General features: G+C 46.2%; 1 protein-coding gene across 1 annotated transcript in view; it reads left to right on the top strand.

The window, feature by feature from the left end:
* Window positions 1–18991, top strand: part of TDRD9 (tudor domain containing 9) — a 123846-nt gene that overhangs the window by 86812 nt on the left and 18043 nt on the right. The window contains 6 exon segments of the mRNA XM_074998701.1: window positions 995–1168; window positions 2720–2831; window positions 8876–9088; window positions 10809–10898; window positions 17740–17997; window positions 18496–18648. Coding sequence (XP_074854802.1) covers window positions 995–1168; window positions 2720–2831; window positions 8876–9088; window positions 10809–10898; window positions 17740–17997; window positions 18496–18648 — 1000 coding nt within the window.

Here is an 18991-nt window from a genome sequence, read left to right as displayed (position 1 = left end):
GGACTAATGTAAAAAACATGTAACATCTTTTGTTAGCCTGTGATCTATCTGCAGCGTTCAGTGATCTCTTTTGTGATATGATCGGTAGAAGGAGTTGAGGATGTTTACATTCAAAATCGTGTTGGGCAGAATGAGAGAAGCAGGCTTGAGGCTGGGCATGTGTTTAGTAGTAGAGAAACCAGCCTTTTTACCCATTGTTGTAATTTTCTTCTTTTGTGTAAAAGCTCTCCTAATAAGGATGTCTTGTATTTTGAGAACCGTGGTGGTGTTACTTTTTCCTGCCTTCTTCAGGTTTCAAATCTTCATAATTAATTCTTTTGCATCTTCCTCAAACTCTTCCTCTTTATATTACTATATCTGCGTTTACTTTATCGTCATGTACCTGCTAAAATATCATCATCATAGCCATAGAATCATAGAACACTAGGACCGGAAGGGGCCTCGAGAGGCCACCAAGTCCAGTCCCCTGCCCCGACGGCAGGACTGACCACTATCTACACCATCCCTGATAGACATCTGTCTAATCTGTTCTTAAATATCTCCAGTGAGGGAGATTCCACAACCTCCCCTGGCAACTTATTCCAGTACTTGACCACCCTGACAGTTAGGAACTTTTTCCTAATGTCCAACCTAAACTTCCCTTGCTGCAGCTTAAGTCCATTGCCTCTTGTTCTCTCCTCAGAGGCCAAGAAGAACAAGTTTTCTCCCTCCTCCTTATGACACCCTTTAAGATATCTGAAAACTGCTATCGTGTCTGCCCTCAGTCTTCTTTTTTCCAAGCTAAACAAGCCCAATTCTTTCAGCTTTTCTTCATAATTGTGTGTAAAAATATTCTAAAGATACGTAGGACAGATTGAGCAGTGGCTGAGAGACTACATACATTTTCGCGTTTCTCGTACCTTCTCAGAAGTGGGCCAGGAGAAGAACTGACCCACTTTTTCCCCAAAGAAATTACGCACTGTGGGGTTTTGTTTTGTTTTGTTTTTTGAAACAGAGCCTTTGTGGAGTTCTCTCGGAATCCAGCAGAGCGGTTTAAAACTCTTCCTGCAGTGTATATGGCGCTCAAAATATCACAGCTAAGAATTCCACTTGAACTCAATATTTATCCTCCAGAAATGATTGAAGGAAAAATGGAAGGAATGACATTTACAGGATTGAGGAATGCAAGGTACCTCATTATGGCAAGAGACTAGTCTCTTCATAGATTTAGGCTGGAACAAAGTTTTTATTTCAAGATCAAATGTGAACTACCTCTGTCACCACCAAAACTAAACCAGTGCATTTCAGATATCAGAGACATAGTCTTGTGCCAAATTAGCATTATTCTGGGAAATGTGGATGAGTTGGATGGAGTGTTGAATAGAAATTGTAATGAAATTACTAAGAACATTTTTGAGGGGGGAAGAGGTGGCTATTTGTCATTCAAAAATGGTTTGGCCTGGAAACCTGAAATTTTTATTTCTTCTTAATGGGGACTGGTGTCTTTTGAATAGTTTGGGGGCTAATTGAATGGGGGGCAGTATTTTGTTGGTTAAAATCAGTTTGCAGAGTTCCTACCTCTCTGCCTTGCTGTAGGAAGTTAATATGGTGGGAGCAGCAAGTAGGCATATGCATGGTGGTAATTGAAAGGGTATTTGAAAACTAAAAGGGAAGACAGCTCCCTGGGGACATTAGGGGAAGGAGATGTAGCTTAGGCAGAAGTAGCATTCATCCCTGTCTTGCTTGCAAACTCTGTTAGTGTCCTTTCACCTCTTGAAACCTCCTTAGGGATTCTTAAGAACAGGTGGACGAACCTTCAGAAAATTTCTGGGCAAACAACTTCAATTCACAGGCTGAAAATATGGATCACTTGATTAGGCCATATCTAGTGCTCTAGGGAAGGGTTGTGCCAGAGGAATCTGTTACAGTGGCTTGTCCTGTGTCAATAGCTGGAGACTCTACCTCCATTCTTAGACAACTTGTTGAAACAGCTCTCTTCCAAATGTTCGTGGTCAGCTGTACCTCAGAAATAAGCCTATAAGCTTTGGATATATTATTTTAAAATATTAAAGTGATGGTGGCTGTTTTATAGCCTTAAGTTCAGTGTGTATACAGATTGACTAGTTATACTGACTTTTGAACAAAACTTATATAGCCCATAGCATTTTGGTAAGACGTATATGAATATTAAATATTAAAGCACTTTAAGAAGCATAGAAAGCCCAACTATGAAGATTAATGTTGAATGTTTTAACTCTTGTCAATTCCTAGCAACTTCAGGATTCTAAAAAGATAATGCTTTGGAATTTATCCTTGGTATAATCAGTCCAAATATTTTTTTTCATAAATCTAATCTTAAAAGAGATGGCAAAGTGGAAAACTCTCTTGATAATTTAGGCTTTTGTGAATTTTGCAAGAATTTGGCAGGTCAGCTGTTACTTTGCATGTATTGTTTGTTTTGTGTTATGCCATAGCAAGCACATAAAATATCATTTCTCAGTGGTCTTTTGGATTTTCACAACCCTCCTCCACTCTACCTTTATATTTTGTCGACACAGACCACATGCATTTTAGGGCTCATATCTTTCTTGTTAGGTATGAATGTCTCAACCTTGTTATAGACCCAGAACAAAAGTGTTCAGGTTTGTTTTTATTAAACTGAACTCCAAATTCTCATTTCAGAAGAATCCCAGAATGTAGTGTTTGAATGGTTATATTTGTATTCAATTATGTTTTTTAGAGTAAATGTGGATTTTCAGAAGCAGACAGTAGAGCCCATGGAAACCTCACTTGATGCTCTAGAACAGTCACACACATTTACAAGCCTTCCCTTGTCCATCTGTGTCACAGAGGTAGGAAAGTTCTGTCATTAAAATGCTGACCATATCTAGTAACTTTAGAACGTTTGCCAACAAATAATAGTCTTGAAATTGTAAGTCCTGGGTTGTGCCTTCTTGTATGTTTAGATCGCTGTTAGCACATTTTGAGAGCTCAGCTCATCTAGGTTTAGTCACTGCCTCTCATGTGAGAGAGCTATTCCAGCTTCACATGGAGACTAAAAGTGCCTCGTTTGTCTGGGAGAGATGCACATTCCCAGTTACCGTGTGAATTGTAGGTCTTTAAGCTGCAAAACTGGGGGAAAAAAGGAAGTCCTGATTTCATGTCTTTCTAATGACCAAACAAATGAGATTAGCTGCCATGCTAAGCTATTGAATGTACACAGTACAAGAGCCTTTTGAATCCAAGAACATCACTAGGGCCTTGTGATTTTCGGCTATGGCTACACTGCAGCCTTATTTCAAAATAAGCTATTCTGGAGAGCTTATTTTGAAATAATGCTGTAACACAGACTGTGTTTACATTAGCACCCCCCTTTCAAAAGGGGGATGCTAATCAGATGTGTCAGGATATGCTAATGAGGCACTGCAATGAATATGCAGTGCCTCATTAGCATAATGGTGGCTGCATCACTTTGAAAGTGTCGTTTTCAATCGCGTGCGACTTGTCTACATGGGGTCCTTTTCGAAAGGACACTGCACACTTTGAAATCCCCTCATTTCTAGTTGGTTCTATGAATAAGGGGATTTTGAAGTGTGCAGGGTCCTTTCAAAAAGGACCCGTGTAGATGAGCTGCGTATGATCAAAAGCAGTAGTAGGCGTCCTTCAGTCTGCATAGACTATGGATCATGCCCTTTAAAGTTTCAGTTGAGGACTTCATTTACAGCGTCTACTGTGACTATGAAGACCCACACGAGAGTGACAGTCCTTGCTGCATCTCTTGCAGATGTAGTGCGTGTCTGGCAAGTCCTTATTGTGCTTTCTGTGCGCTCGCTTCTCCTCTGCTAGCTGTCTGATCTTCATCTCGCCCTTCTGAAGGCCCTTGCGTAACCCCTGCCTCCATCTGCTGCGGTCATCCGCTAGTTCTTCCCAGTTGTCCAGCTCGATGTCTACCTCTCTAAGGTCTCTCTTGCAGACATCTTTGTCGCGCAACTGGGGGCGTCCAGGAGGTCTTTTGCCAGAGGCTAGCTCACCATACAGGATGTCTTTTGGAATCCTTCCATCATTCCTCCTGTGGATGTGGCCGAGCCAGCAGAGCCGACGCTGCCTCAGGAGGGTGTGTATGGTTGGGATTCCAGCTTGCTCAAGGATGGCGGTGTTGGTCACTCTGTCCTTCCATGATATTCCAAAGATGCGCCTGAGGTAGTGCAAGTGGAAGACATTCAGCCTTCAGAGTTGTGGCCACTTTTCCGATCCTCCTATTTAGCTCAGGGTCCAACGACAGGGTGTCAGTGATGGTGAACCCAAGGTAAACAAACTCGTGGACGACCTCTAATGTATAGTTGTCAGTGCTGATTGATGGGGATGCAGCAACATCCTGACCGAGTACGTTTGTCTTCTTTAGGCTGATGGTAAGCCCAAAATCCTTGCATGCTTTGGAGAACTGATCCAGCAGTTTTTGAAGTTGGTCTTCTGTGTGAGACACTACAGCAGCATCGTCTGCAAACAGCATGTCTCTGATGAGGACTTCCCGCACCTTAGACTTAGCGTTCAGCCTTGCAAGGTTGAACAGTTTCCCATCAGATCTTGTGAGCAGCAAGATGCCCTCTGTTGAAGATCCAAAGGCATGCTTCAGGAGGAGTGCGAAGAAGCTCCCGAACAATGTCGGAGCAAGCACTCATCCTTGTTTGACGCTGCTCGTGATTCTGAAAGCATCCGATAATGTGCCGTCATATTGGATGGTTCCTCTCATGTCTTTGTGGAACGACTGGATCATCTTGAGTAACCATGGAGGACAGCCTATCTTGTGGAGCAGTTTGAACGGACCATCCCTGCTGACCAAGTCAAAGGCCTTGGTCAGGTCGATGAAGGCTATGTAGAGTGGCTTCCTCTGCTCCCTGCACTTCTCCTGCAGCTGCCTTAGAGAGAAGACCATGTCAACGGTAGACCTCTCTGTGCGGAATCCGCACTGCGATTCGGGGTACACCCTCTCAGCAATCTTCTGGAGTCTGCCAAGGATGACGCGAGTGAACAGTTTACCAGTGACGCTTAGGAGGGAGATTCCACGGTAGTTGTTGCAGTCACTTCGGTCTCCTTTGTTCTTATACAACGTTACAATGTTAACATTGCGCATATCCTGTGGAACCTCACCCTCTTTCCAGCACAGGCACAGTAGCTTATGTAGGGGTTCCAGGAGTGTGTCCGCGGCACACTTGATTACCTCTGGTGGTATACCAACCTGGCCAGGGGCCTTTCCTGCTGCAATGCTGTCGATGGCTCTCTTCAGTTCATCCACAGTCGGTTCTTGATCCAGTTCGTCCATTACTGGTAGGAGCTCGACAGCATCGAGTGCTGCGTCAACCACAACGTTCTCGCGTGAGTACAGCTCGGAGTAGTGCTCAACCCAGCACTCCATCTGTTTGGCTTTGTCAGTGATGACTTCACCAGATTTGCATTTCAGAGGTGCCATCTTGTTCTGGGTGGGTCCTAACGCCTTCCTCATACCCTCGTACGTTCCTCTGAGATTACCAAAGTCAGCACGGCTCTGGATGCTGCTGCATAGCTGGAGCCAGTGGTTGTTGGCACAGTGCCTGGCTGTCTGCTGTACTGTTCTTCTGGCCTCTCTAAGTGCTTGCTGAGTACTCTGGCTCGGTGAGCGTTTGTACTCCAGGAGTGCAGCGCGCTTCTTTTCAATGACTGGAATCATCTCATCGGAGTTAGCTTCGAACCAGTCGTTCGTGTTTCTAGCTCTTCTTCCAAACACCGACAAGGCCGTGTTGTAAACTGTATCCCTCGGTAGTTGTTGCCATTTGGATGTCGCATCGGCGCCCCCAGGGCCTCTGCACAGATTTTCCTGGAGGGTCTCTCTGAACTTTTCAGCTTTCTCCAAGTTTGCTGTCTTTCTGGTGTCAATGCGGGGCCTTCCAGCAGGTTTAGAGCGGTACAGCTTCTTGGGTCTCAGCTTGAGCTTGGAGCAAACTAGCGAGTGATCTGTATCACAGTCAGCATTATGATAGCTGCATGTCAGAAGGACGTTTTTGAGCTTATTATGCCTAGTGATGACCACATCTAGTTGATGCCAGTGCTTCGAGCGTGGGTGTCTCCACAACACTCTGTGCTGTGGCTTCGTTCGGAAGAATGTGTTTGTGATGCACAGATTGTGGTACGTGCACAGTTCAAGGAGACGCTGTTCATTGTCATTCATTTTTCCCACACCGAAGTGTCCTAAGCAGGAAGGCCATGAGGCCCAATCAGCTCCAACTCTTGCATTGAAGTCACCCAAGATGTACAGTTGTTCACAAGCAGGTATTTGTGCTACAGCAGCACTAAGTACGTCATAGAACTTGTCTTTTACTTCTGGTGTGGCGTACAGGGTTGGAGCATAAGCGCTGATCAGGTGGACAGGACCGGCACAAGTTTGAAGCGTGATCCGAAGAAGTCTTTCTGATCCGCCCATGACTAAATCAATCATTTGTAGAAGGGTGTTTCTGACAGCAAAGCCAACACCATGCTCTCTGGGTTCTTCTTGGGCTTTATCCTGCCAGAAAAAGGTGTAGTCCTTTTCCTTTAGAGATCCCGAATCTTCATGCATATTTGTTGCAGTGCCTCATTAGCATATGCTGAAGTGTCTCATTAGCATCCCACTTTGAAAGGGGGGTGCTAGTGGAGACATAGCCACAAAGAGGAATTTTGAAATATCAGTTAGGCTCTGTGTGTGTTGATGCTGTATTTAGAAATAGCTTTTTCAGAATAGTGCCATTGGACGCCCTATTTCTTATTTCAGATTAGGCTCTATTCCCTGTTTACACAGCCCCCATTTCGAAATAAACCAACTGCTGTTTGGAAGTTATTTCAAAATAGCAATTGTGTTGTGTAAATCCTAGGATAATTATTTTGAAATAACTTTGCTGTGCAGATCTACCCTTTGAGAGCTCAACTTGAACTGTCACTTCTGACCACAATGGTAATGTCACCTTCTGACTGCATGGAGTTATAAGCCCTAGAGAGAGATCACCCATCAAGGATTCCTCTATGAGGAAAACCTCCCTATGGGAATTTCTCAGCCCAGAACAGCTCCTGCCAAAACTTGGTGCTGAGCTGCTTCCAGCCACATGACACTGAAGCATTCAGTGTCGCAATCCAGAATCTCTCACTCTTCTGCTACACATAAGCTGTTCTCCTTCTGTCTGCCATTACTGTAGGCACATGCTAACCTAATACTAGCAGCGTTCCCAGTCCTTTATGGGTTCTGAGTTCTCTGAGAGAGAAGAGAATCAGAGCTCCCAGTAACACTCCCTTAATTCCCCAACCTTGAGTCACAAAATTCTGGCAGTGAGTCCCCATTCCCAGATGTTGGGGAGGAGGAATCTAAAGGGGAGGGCTCAAGAAAGAACTATCTAGAGGGTTCAAGGATCTGTGCAAGACTAACCACATAAAGCCCTGTCCAGGGCGTAACAGGGCAGCCATGCCCATGAAGCGTGTGGAAAACAAATTTAAAAGAATTAAAAAGGGTGGGGGTGGGGGAAGAAAACCACACCTGAAGGTATTTGTCATCTGACTCAAACACCATCTCCTTTTACAGAGGAAGGTGAGCTTATCAGACTGATTCTGAGCTGAACAAGAACAAAATGCAACAAAGAGATTTTCTCTTGAGAAGTTTGAAACTGTATGCAAAAAGTGTCTCCTCTGTTTAGATACAGCCTGAGCAAGCCCTCACGGATAAGTCTCAGAGCAAAGTGGATTTAAAAAAAAAATTAAATAATAAAAGTGAGGGGTGAGATGAGATTCATTAGTTCTAAAATCTTGAAGGACACAATGATTAGGAACAGTTTGTTTTGCTATTGGCAAATGATAATTCTTTTGTTTAATAAATCAATTTTAAATTCAGAATAAAGGATTAAAAAACTGTCATCTAATAAATAAGAAATGTCCATTTTACACCGTTTTCTAATGTAAAAATTAAGAACCTGAAGAAATGTATTAAAAACTATATAATTGCTTAAATGTGTGTAGGTATATTGTAGAATAGAACCCTTAGATACAGGCACTCGAGTTGTGCATATAACAGGTTAACGCACCAGCTCCCTGCCACTCAAAGGAGTGGGGAAACTGACCAGCACTGCTGCGCTGGCCAGTTTCCCAGCTTCCCTGAGTGGTAGGCAACCTGGAGCTCTGACTCTGTGCTGCTGCCACAGACAGGGGCAGCTGCCGCCCCTGACAGGAGCCCCAGAGCCGGGCTCTCAGCTGTCCACCACTCACAGGACACAGGAAACTGACCAGCGGTGCTATGCTTGTCAGTTTCTTGGCTCCCTCCAGTTACTCCAAATTTGACTTAGGCGGGGTTTCACGAGAATGCAACCTCTGCATAAGATGGGGGTCTACTGTATTCTCCAAGTTAATAAAAGTAAGTTCCAAATTTTGTGTCAAAGCTGTATTTAGTTGTAAATGAACGCATCTTAAAATATCTCAACTAGTGAGAGTTAACCTCTCGTTAGGAACATAACTAAGAGTACAAATACAAAATAAGATTATAATTGGCGTAATAGGTTGATTTAAATCTTCAGTGTACCTGTTCTTCCTCTCATGATAGGTCAGATTTTACACCAAAGTTCGTCTGCTGAGAATAGGTCTCTAGTTTATAGTAGCTGGTGCAATGTAGGTATAAAAGTTATGCTTTGTCATTTAAGAAATACACCAGTAATTTAAAAACTGCTGCTGTGAATGCTTTTCCACAATTAGGAATGTTTTAATGTATTTTTTCTGATGTGCAGGTGAACCTGAAAGAAAAGTGGTGTTTTTCAAGCATTGCAGAACAAAAATCATATGAAACTCTGATTTTTAATAGAAAAAGATGACTTAAAATTCAAAGATGTTAGCAAGTTTTATCTTGGTGTTTTAGGTCGTGGAAGTCGGACATTTCTGGGGTTATCGAATAGATGAAAAAAACATGAACGTTCTCAAAAGGCTTACTGCTGAAATTAGCCAGCTGGATCTGATGCCTCTGCCTGTGCGTCCATATCCTGATTTGGTCTGTTTGGCACAGTATACTGATTTTGAAAACAAAGGATACTATAGAGCCCAGATCTTGTATGTTTCTGGAGATTCTGCTGAGGTATAGTACTCTGTTACACAATATTTGAATGCTAAGAACTAGTTCAATATTTTAATGAAGCACGGTTGTGACAATTACAAACATCTTTATAAGGAAAGCAAATGCATACAATCAAACCTTAGACAAAGTCGCTGAGGAGCAAATGAATGATAAGTCAGAACACAACACGGAAGTTGTCACTTTCGTAACACTAAAGAAGAATGTTGCTGGGATCAAAAAGTGGGTGATGTAGTAAGGTGTGCTGAAGTAGCAAATGAAAAGCTGAAAACATGCTCGAACTACAAGGTCTATAATTTGGGAGAATACGCCAAATAATTAAATTGCGCATCAACTTGAGGAATCAATGTCACCTTGTAATGACTGAGAAGGTAAATGTGTTCATCAACATGATCAAAAATCACAATCTGTTGGAATCATGTGCACTCAGCTGTAGTTAAAAGGGTGGCCAGAATGTAGTCCTTGTTAATTTGTGTCTAAAAACAGTTATATGCTACCTATGCTTAATGCCTAAGAGTTCACCTTCCCATAGGCTCTCTTATGCACTGGCAGTGATAGCTCACCATCGGCTCCCTGGAAGCTACCTGCTCAGCTAACCACTGCCACTTGTGGTAAAACTTGTTTGAAGTCTGAATCATATTGCGGGTAGGTCGGGATAGTCCAGTTTTTTTGGTCAGGGTGTAGTTAAGACCCAGGCTCTAGGGAAATTTTAAAAAAGTAGTGATAACTATGATTTTGGTATCCATTCAAAAGTATCTGGCAGTTTGAATTTTGCCCATGGTCTGCCCATTGACTTCTTATGTAGGTATAGCCACAAGTACAGGCTGGCTAGGCCATCAGCTCTCATCATATATCTGAAGTGCAGAGGCAATTTCAATGGAAATCTCACAACCCTTTCTTGATTTTGGTGTTCCATTCTTAGCAAGGATCATTCCTGGGAAGGGCAGTCTTCAGGTGACTTCAGTAGGTTAATGTGGACACCACTTGTAATTGTGGAAGCAGTTAGTGAAATCTGTTCTGATGCAAAACATACATGCCTTACAGAAGTCCAGTAATTCTCCACATTCTTAGAATCTGTCTGCCCTCTCTATCAGCAAGTGGACAGGCAAAGCAGCTGATCAGACAGCTAACACAAGGCCTCAGTGTTCCATTAACTTTTTGCTCTGGAATGGGGTGGGGGAAGTATAATACCTGACTGTCACCTTCCCCTGCAAGCCAAAGCTATCTACCAATCAAGACACCACAAGTATCAAACTTCATCCACTGCTGGTCTGTGGGAAGGTTATCCAAATTTCAGTCTAAGACACCAGCCCCTAGGCCTTGTCTATAATTGGTATGGGCCAAGAACTGTTGCCTTGGAGAGAAGTTTGCCTAATCCTGTCTCTAATTAGCAGTTGATTTTTGATTGATGGGTATGTCAAGTAGGTGAAGATGGAGTAATAGGCAAGCAAAAATTGACCTGTTTGTTTCTGACACATTCTGCACCCAGGAACCCATTATTCACGACTCCATAGTTACAAATATTTGTCTTCCAGCTGGCTACGTAGTGTGTTGTTCTATTGAACTATCTCAGTGTATCTGATGTGTAACAATTAAAGTAAATTTATATACTGCAATAGGACAATTGTGTACTTGATACCTTATAGCTTCTAAACTAGCACCTTCTGCAGTGCTTTGAAATCTCCATTGATTTTATATTTTCATTCCTTTCTTTGTTGTCAAGGTTTTCTTTGTAGATTATGGCAATAGATCAAGAGTGTTTTTAAATCTTTTAAAGGAAGTTCCAAGCCATCTTCTAGAGCTTCCTTTTCAGGTAATGATAAATGGTGCTTGCTTCTTTTAAAGGAATGTATTTATATTTTAGGCCATCAAGCTTCTGGTTTTTTAAACCTCAGCAAAACTATCCCAAATAATATGACCTGGCTACCTTTGGTAATCTAATGTATGTGAAAGCCTTATCACTAGTCACATATAAAGTATGTTTTGGAAGCTTAGATGTTTTCCACAAAGAGAAAGACGTATTTAATAAGTCATCTTGTTTCGTTTAGCTGCATCATATTGCATGTAACTTTAGAGCATTAGTGCCTAACCTGTGGTGGTTCTTTGAGTGTCCCCGTGGGTGCTCCACATTAGGTGTCGGGCTCGCCCGGCGCCGCAGATCGGATCTTCCAAGCGGTTTCTGCTGGACCGCGCATGCGCCGGTGCGCGCCACTCCCTTGCGCACCCCTGGCCACGTGCGCAATCCGGTCCCCGCCAGTTCCTCTTAACCGCCGTCAGCTGCAGACGGAATCCGACTAGGCTACGGCCAAGTTAGCGTATTCAATGGTTTTAACTGTTTTTCTTTAAAGTTTTCAAGTTCTTAGGCTACTGTTAAGTTAGCCAGTTGTTACTTTCCAAAAAAAAAAACAAAAAAAAAACAAGCGGGATGGCATTCAGTCCAGTCCTAGTAACAAGGGGAGCACCGGAGGCCAGGAGCCTAGGGCCATTAGCCCTCCTGCCGCGGCAGGCTATGGGAGAGGGGGAAAACAGCACAGAGAAGGTGCTAAGTACCCCATTAACAACTGAAAGACTCACCAACAATGTCCTCTTCAGGATTCAAGAAATGTGAGTCTTGCCGAGAGGCAATGCCAGCGTCTGATGGGCACAGTCACTGCATAAGGTGCCTGGGGGAGTCCCATGTCACGCAGAAATGCTCCTTCTGTGCAAAATTAACAGTCAGAGCAAGGGAGGACAGGGAGATGCGGCTTAAAATGCTGCTCTTCGACAAGGCCCTCCAGCCAGATGTGCTGGAGCGGCCGCAGCAGGAGGGACCCTCCGGGGCCCATAAAAGGAAAGCTGCCTCCCTCACCCCATCAGCGCAAAAACGGAGGAAAGTCTCCCCAACCCGATCCCTGCCGGCAGCAACAGCGAGCGGGACGGGAGGAACGCACAGCCCCCAGCCGCAGCAACAGCTGATCGGTGGCGGCACGGAGAGCCACGTGGAGGCGGCTCAGCCTCCGATGATCAAACAGCTGCCCTGCACCGCAGACAGGGCGGCGGCTAAACAAGCGCCGGTACCGGCGGCACCGTAGGCAGTGGCACCGACCCCTGGGGAACCGGCGGTGCAGAGCGCGCAGGCACGCAGCCTGCAGGCACCGGAGGACACCGCCCATGTGGCACCGCCCATAAGCGTGCCGAGCAAGGCGCGGGCGGGGCCGAGATCCCCTACACATCAGGGGGCGGAGCTACCCCCTCAAGGGAGGGGGAAGGCTGCACACAAAACAAGGCACCGCAGCCCCTCTCCAGACAGGGCTGCACAGTTGCTTTCTCTCAGCCCTCCGCTCATGCTGCAGACTCCAACTAGAAGGCAGGGGTCCCCCCTAGCCTACCTGGAGCCCCCGTCTCCATTTTTAGAACCAGCCTCGCCCTGGCTGGGACCACCTTCACCCTTCCTGGGGTTTGAGCCGCTGGAGTACTATCACAAATTGCTCTCTCCAGTGTCCCAGGTCTCTCGACGATCTCGCTCCCCCAGACGCAGAGGGTATGCAACAAGGGAGTGGTCTAGGTCACCTTCCCAAGAACAGTGCCCATGCTGCCATGGTCGCCCCTATCACGCGGGGCATAGACACCACCGGCAATCTACCAGGGAAAGATCCCCACAGACGGTCCTGTATCCTCGAGGGCAATCGCGAACGGGGACAGAGATTCAAGTATCTCAGGGGGAACTGGTTATGGAACCCTGAGATTTTCCCTTGCAAGCTTCCAGCGAGCGGATGTACCATCACCAACAGGAACCGGAAGGGTCCAGAGAGGCGTACCCTAGTGGTTCCTCGCTCTCCTCCCCGGACGAGGCTACGGCCCCGGGGCACGTCCATCCTCCGGGCGATCTCAAACAGTTTCAAAAGCTGTTTAAGAGGGTGGCCTTCACGCAAGGCATCCAGACAGCAGAGGTGCAAGAGAAACACCATAAGCGCCTCAAAAATCTGAGACCTCCGGCCTCCTCCAAAATAGCAATACCGCTTGATGAAGCAATCTTGGAGTCCGCCACTATGATATGGCAGACCCCTGCGACTATTCCGCCTGTCCACAAGAGAGCGGATAAGAAATACCTCGTGCCGGCGAAGGGCATGGAGTTCCTGTTCAGCCACCCACAACCAAATTCCTTGGTGGTGGAGTCGTTGCAACAAAGATCAAAGACATCTCAATTCAAGACAGGGGGAACAGACAAAGATGCCAAGAAGCTAGAGCTGTTCGGCAGAAAGGTCTACTTCTCCTCCACACTACTGTTGCGAATGGCAAATTACGCAGCGCATCTAGCGAACCATAATTTTGCAACTACACTAGGTTAACCTCCCTCATGGACTCGCTTCCAGAGGATAAGAAACCGGTGCTCAAGGCCATCGTGCAAGAAGGCTATGCGGCCTCGAGGACGGGAGTTCAGATCGCCCTGGAGGTTCCGGACACAGTAGCACGCTCCACAGCTACAGCAGTGGTGATGCGAAGGGAGTCCTGGCTCCAGACTTCGGGTATACCGCGGGATCTGCAGGCAAAGATCATCGATCTTCCCTTCGACTCGCAGAAGCTGTTTGCTGAATCAACTGACTCGGTCCTTCATTCCAGTAAAGATTCAAGAGCCACACTTAGGACCCTGGGGATTTACACCCCTCCATACAGAAAGGAAAAAGTACTACCCTCAACACAGACGGTACCAGTACCAGCAACAGCGTCCCCAGTACCACAGGGGTTACGAGCAAGGGCGACATCAACAGCACCAGCAGTACAGAACTCCCAGGCGACGTTCCCAACAGAGCCGTGCGTCCTCGGGGCAGGGCCAAAGGCCACAAGTTTGACACACAGATCCAGGTCTGCGCCATCACTACCATCGCACAAGGTCATCCGAAGCGGTTATTCCACCATCGCCTCCGACCATTCTACGACCAGTGGCAGAGGATCGCCAGAGACAAATGGGTGCTGGAGATCATAGCCACGGGGTACGCCATCCCCTTCCAGTCGCTCCCACCGCCACGACCTCCACCTAGGCCCCACCTCCAGGAGGCCTCCCACGTAGCGAGGCTCAAGCAGGAGGTAGACCATCTCATGCTCATAGGGGCAGTGGAAAGAGTGCCGGAGCAACTGCAAGGGAAAGGGTTCTACTCGAGGTACTTCCTCATGGAGAAAAAGACAGGAGGCTGGAGGCCCATCTTAGATCTTCGAGGCCTCAACCGGTACCTGCGCAAGCAACGCTTTCGGATGATCACAATCGCCTCCATCCTTATGGCACTGGACGATGGAGATTGGTTTGCAGCCCTCGACTTACAAGATGCGTATTTTCACATAACTATCCATCCGGCTCACCGATGATTCCTCCGGTTCGTGGTAGGCAAAGAACATTTTCAATACAAGGTCCTACCGTTTGGCCTCTCCTCGGCCCCCAGAGTCTTCACCAAGACCTTGGCAGTGGTGTCAGCCTACCTGCACAGACAGGGGGTATTTATATTCCCGTATCTGGACGACTGCCTACTCAAAGGGGCCTCGAAGGAGGAGGTACTACGCATGATACGCGTCACAGCAGGCACGTTCTCTTCGCTCAGCCTGGTTATCAACCTGGCAAAATCAAAGATAGACCCCACACAGGACATAGAGTTCTTAGGGGCACGCATAAACTCTATTACAGCGAGAGTGTATCTACCTGAGACTCGCTTTCGGGCCATCGGCTCCCTCGTGCAAATCATCACCTTCAGCCCTACGGTGCCGGTCCTGATGTGCTTACAGCTGCTGGGCCACATGGCAGCAGTGACGTTCGTAGTACAGAACACCAGGTTACACGTGTGCAGCATGCAGCACTGGCTGGCGAGTGTATACAAAGCGGCAGCACACACCGTTCACAGGGTGGTGTCGCCCACAGCAGAGGTGCGCAAATCCCTGCAATGGTGGGTAAACCCCAAGAACTTGCTAACAGGGGTACCCTTCCACCAACCACAAATATCGGTTTTTCTTACTACGGATGCCTCCCTCATAGGGTGGGGAGCACACATGGGCGAAGAGGTGACTCAAGGGCTGTGGTCCTCCACGGAGCAGTCACTGCACATAAATATACTGGAGCTCAGAGCAGTGTTCAACGCCTGCAGACGCTTTTGAGACCATATACAAGGCAAAGTAGTCGGGATCAGTACAGACAATACCTCCACCATGTTTTATATAAATCGGAAAGGAGGAGCTTGGTCCCGTGCCTTATGTGCGGAAGCAGTCCGGTTGTGGAACTGGTGCATCGCCAACAATATAACCTTGAAAGCCTCGTACTTACCAGGCGCTCACAATGTGAAGGCAGACCAGCTGAGCAGGCGTTTCGCACTCACGCACGAGTGGCAGATCCGTCCCGATCTGCTATGACCGATTTTTCATGCATGGGGTTTTCCCCAGATAGACCTGTTTGCCACTCAACACAACAAGAAGTGCCCACGATTCTGTTCCAGGGCAGGACTGGGACGGGGGTCCCGGGGTGATGCATTCGCGATCTCCTGAAGGGGCCCCCTGCTTTACGCTTTTCCTCCCACAGTGCTGATCCACAAAGTCTTGCAGAAGGCCAGGAGGGAAGGAGCCCGAATGATCCTGATAGTCCCAACGTGGGATCGACAGCAATGGTTCCCCCTACTCCTGCGCGTGTCGGACCATCCACCGATGCCCCTTCCGGTGGCGCCGGATCTGCTCACGCAAGCCCAGGGGTCCATAGTGCATCCGCACCCCCAAGGCCTGTGACTACAAGTGTGGTTAATCCATGGCTCAGCTCCCTAGGGAGCACATGTACGGAGGAAGTGCAACAAGTCCTAGAAAGCAGCAGGAGGACTTCCACCAGGAAGACCTACAAGCAGAAATGGACTCGTTTCACGGCATGGTGTTCTACCACACAGCTAGCCCCCCTTTCGGTGCCTATACTTGTAATATTAGAGTATTTACTGGACCTCAAGAGAGGAGGACTCTCACTGTCCTCGTTAAAGGTCCACCTTGCCGCCATTTCGGTGTTCAGACACGAAGAGGAAGGGCACACGGTGTTCGCCCATCCCATGGTTACCAGGTTCCTCAAAGGGTTGGTAAACCTATACCCCCCTCGGAAACCGCTTCCACCTTCGTGGAACTTGGACCTGGTGCTTAATGTGCTAACGGGACCACCGTTCAAGCCTTTGGCCACTGTTTCCCTCCGCCTCCTTACGATAAAGACGACCTTTCTTCTCGCAATCACGTCAGCTCGCAGGGTGAGCGAGCTTGCGGCAGTTATGGCAACACCACCCTGCACTGTTTTTTCCAAGGAGGCGGTAACCATACGGCTGCATCCAGCCTTTGTTCCTAAAGTTTCTTCTGAGTTTCACATTAACGAGCCTATTGTTTTACCCTCGTTTTATCCAAAGCCTCATAACTCTAACAAAGAGGCGCACCTACACCTCTTGGATGTGAGGAGGGCACTAGCCTTCTATATAGACAGGACCAAGTCCTTCCGGAAAACAGATAGACTCCTAGTCTCTCTCGCTCCCAAATTGAAAGGAGAAGGTCTCTCTTCGCAGAGAATCTCGAAGCACATTGTATCCTGCATAAAAATGTGCTACAAACTCAAAAAGACTCCTTTACTGGCCACACGCAGGGCTCATTCCACTAGGGCGGTGGCAGCATCAACAGCCTTTTTCAAGGGGGTTGTGCTAAAAGACATTTGCAGAGCGGCGACCTGGTCATCCTATGACACCTTCTCCAAACATTACGCCCTTCACAGGGTATTCCAAGAGGATACCCGTCTCTCGACAGCAGTCCTCTCGGGGACAAGCTGCACATAATCCGATTTACCCACCTCCTATCTTGGGTTACTGCTGGGTAGTCACCTAATGTGGAGCACCCACGGGGACACTCGAAGAAGAAAGAAAGGTTACTTACCGTAGTAACGGTGGTTTTTCGAGATGTGTCTCCGTGGGTGCTCCACTACCCGCCCATCCTCCCCGCTTCGGATCTCTGTTTAGTGTTTTGCAGGAGCATCCGAGGCGGTTGGTCAAGAAACTGGTGGGGACCGGATCGCGCAAGTGGCCAGGAGCACGCAAGGGAGCGGCGCGCACTGGTGCATGCGCGGTCCGGCAGAAACTGCTTGGAAGATCCGATCTGCGGCGCCGGGCGAGCCCGACACCTAATGTGGAGCACCCATGGGGACACATCTCGAAGAACCACCATTACTACAGTGAGTAACCTTTCTTTGAGGTCATGTTGTTGGAGTTATTGTGAGAACAGCGTTGGTATATTGATTATTAGGAGTGACAAGTTCCACTGCTGTTCAGTGCAGCCTTTCCCATGGCCACTCCACATCTGCCTGAGGTTTGCAGTTTGGGGTTGGGAGCCAACGCTGAACCCATTCCTCCAGACTATGCCCATGTTAAAAAGTGCGGGACCATACCCCCCGCCCAGTTTTGGCACAGATGTGTACACCAGGACAGTGGGTAGAATGTGACTTGTACCAGTAGTTTTATGGCAGCCTTAGGAGCTCTGTGTAAAATAATAGATTTAGTACTGTTAAATGTGGAAGTGTTATGCATGTGCTGGTTTATCATTTTGATTATTACTGACCTGAGTTGTTCTTTTAAGAAAATTAATATGTGTTTGTCGCTTCTGGAGCTCATCATGCATTCTTTAATATTTTGTTTTAGGCTTTAGAATTCAAGATATGCAAGATGCGCCCTTCTGCAAAATCTCTTATATGTGGAGAACAGTGGAGTTACAGTGCTAGTCAAAGATTTGCTTCATTAGTAAATGGCTGTGCACTGTTAGTGAAAGTGTATTCAGTTGTACACAGTGTTTTGCATGTGGATGTTTACCATTACTCTGGAAATAAAGGAGTGAACATTCGAGACATCCTCATTGAAGAGGACTATGCTGAGCTAGCAGAAGAATCCTATGTATCAAAAGTATGCATTCAATAAAAAGCAATGCTTTGCCTTGTTAAGTTTCTTATGGTAACTTATCCTTTTGTGATCAGATAGATTGAGCTGAGGTCTTGAGAGCTATATAAGCTAAGCAGGGTTGACTCTGGTTAGTATTTAAATGAAAATCTGTATTAAAAAGGTGCACTTGTATGTAGGAGTCTTGTTAATAAAATTGGCCTTTGAGATAGTTTATATATACTTGAGTAATCATAGCGCGTGGGGGAGAAGTGGGGAGACAGACGGCTGAACTGTTTTTGAGACTCTTCCAAATTGATATTCCCCAGTGAAGGATGTGTCTCGTATTAAGTACTGCTAAGAGCTTTATGATTCAGTGAAAGGTATTAGGGCAAATCACTGGCCTTGTATTGAAACTGGTGTTTGTCCACATAAATACATATTTATGTTTTTTGCGTAACTGTTACTTTTAATTTGAAAAAGTTTGAACATTTTGCAATTTGCTCTAACTCTTCTTTTTTTTAGCAAAGCAATGAATGCAAAAAATTATATTCACAAATAGAAAATAAGGAGACTGTGTCTGTAACACTCAAAAAACAAAAACAGGAAGAAAAACGCCTCGTGGAAATGTTGTTAAATCACTCTTCTGGCAATACATTTGGTACACCAAATTGTAAGGTAATTTCAGAAATGGTTTTATTTCTGAATCATCTGAGGTTTTAGATCTGTGCCCATTATAGAAAGCAATTTTTCCAATAAGATTTGATTTTCTGACTTTAAACAATATTAACTTCATGTTCAGCTATGAATAATAACATAAATGTTTAGGGTTCTTTGAGATATATTTGTGAACCAATGAGAGGTCTGGATTAAATATTGTCCAGGTAAAATTTTTGAGGTCTTGAGACTTCTGTGTTAGGTACTGAGTGATACCAGCTTGTGGTACAGCATACGAAAAGCAATTTTATTCTCAGTATTTTATTTTTAATGGAAATAAGTGCTTCCTTCATTTGTCTTCTGT

The sequence above is a fragment of the Carettochelys insculpta genome, chromosome 6, assembly GCF_033958435.1.
Source record: "Carettochelys insculpta isolate YL-2023 chromosome 6, ASM3395843v1, whole genome shotgun sequence".
Lineage (NCBI taxonomy): Eukaryota > Metazoa > Chordata > Testudines > Carettochelyidae > Carettochelys > Carettochelys insculpta.
Note: the sequence above shows the minus strand (reverse complement) of the source record. Positions and strands in the feature narration are given on the sequence as shown.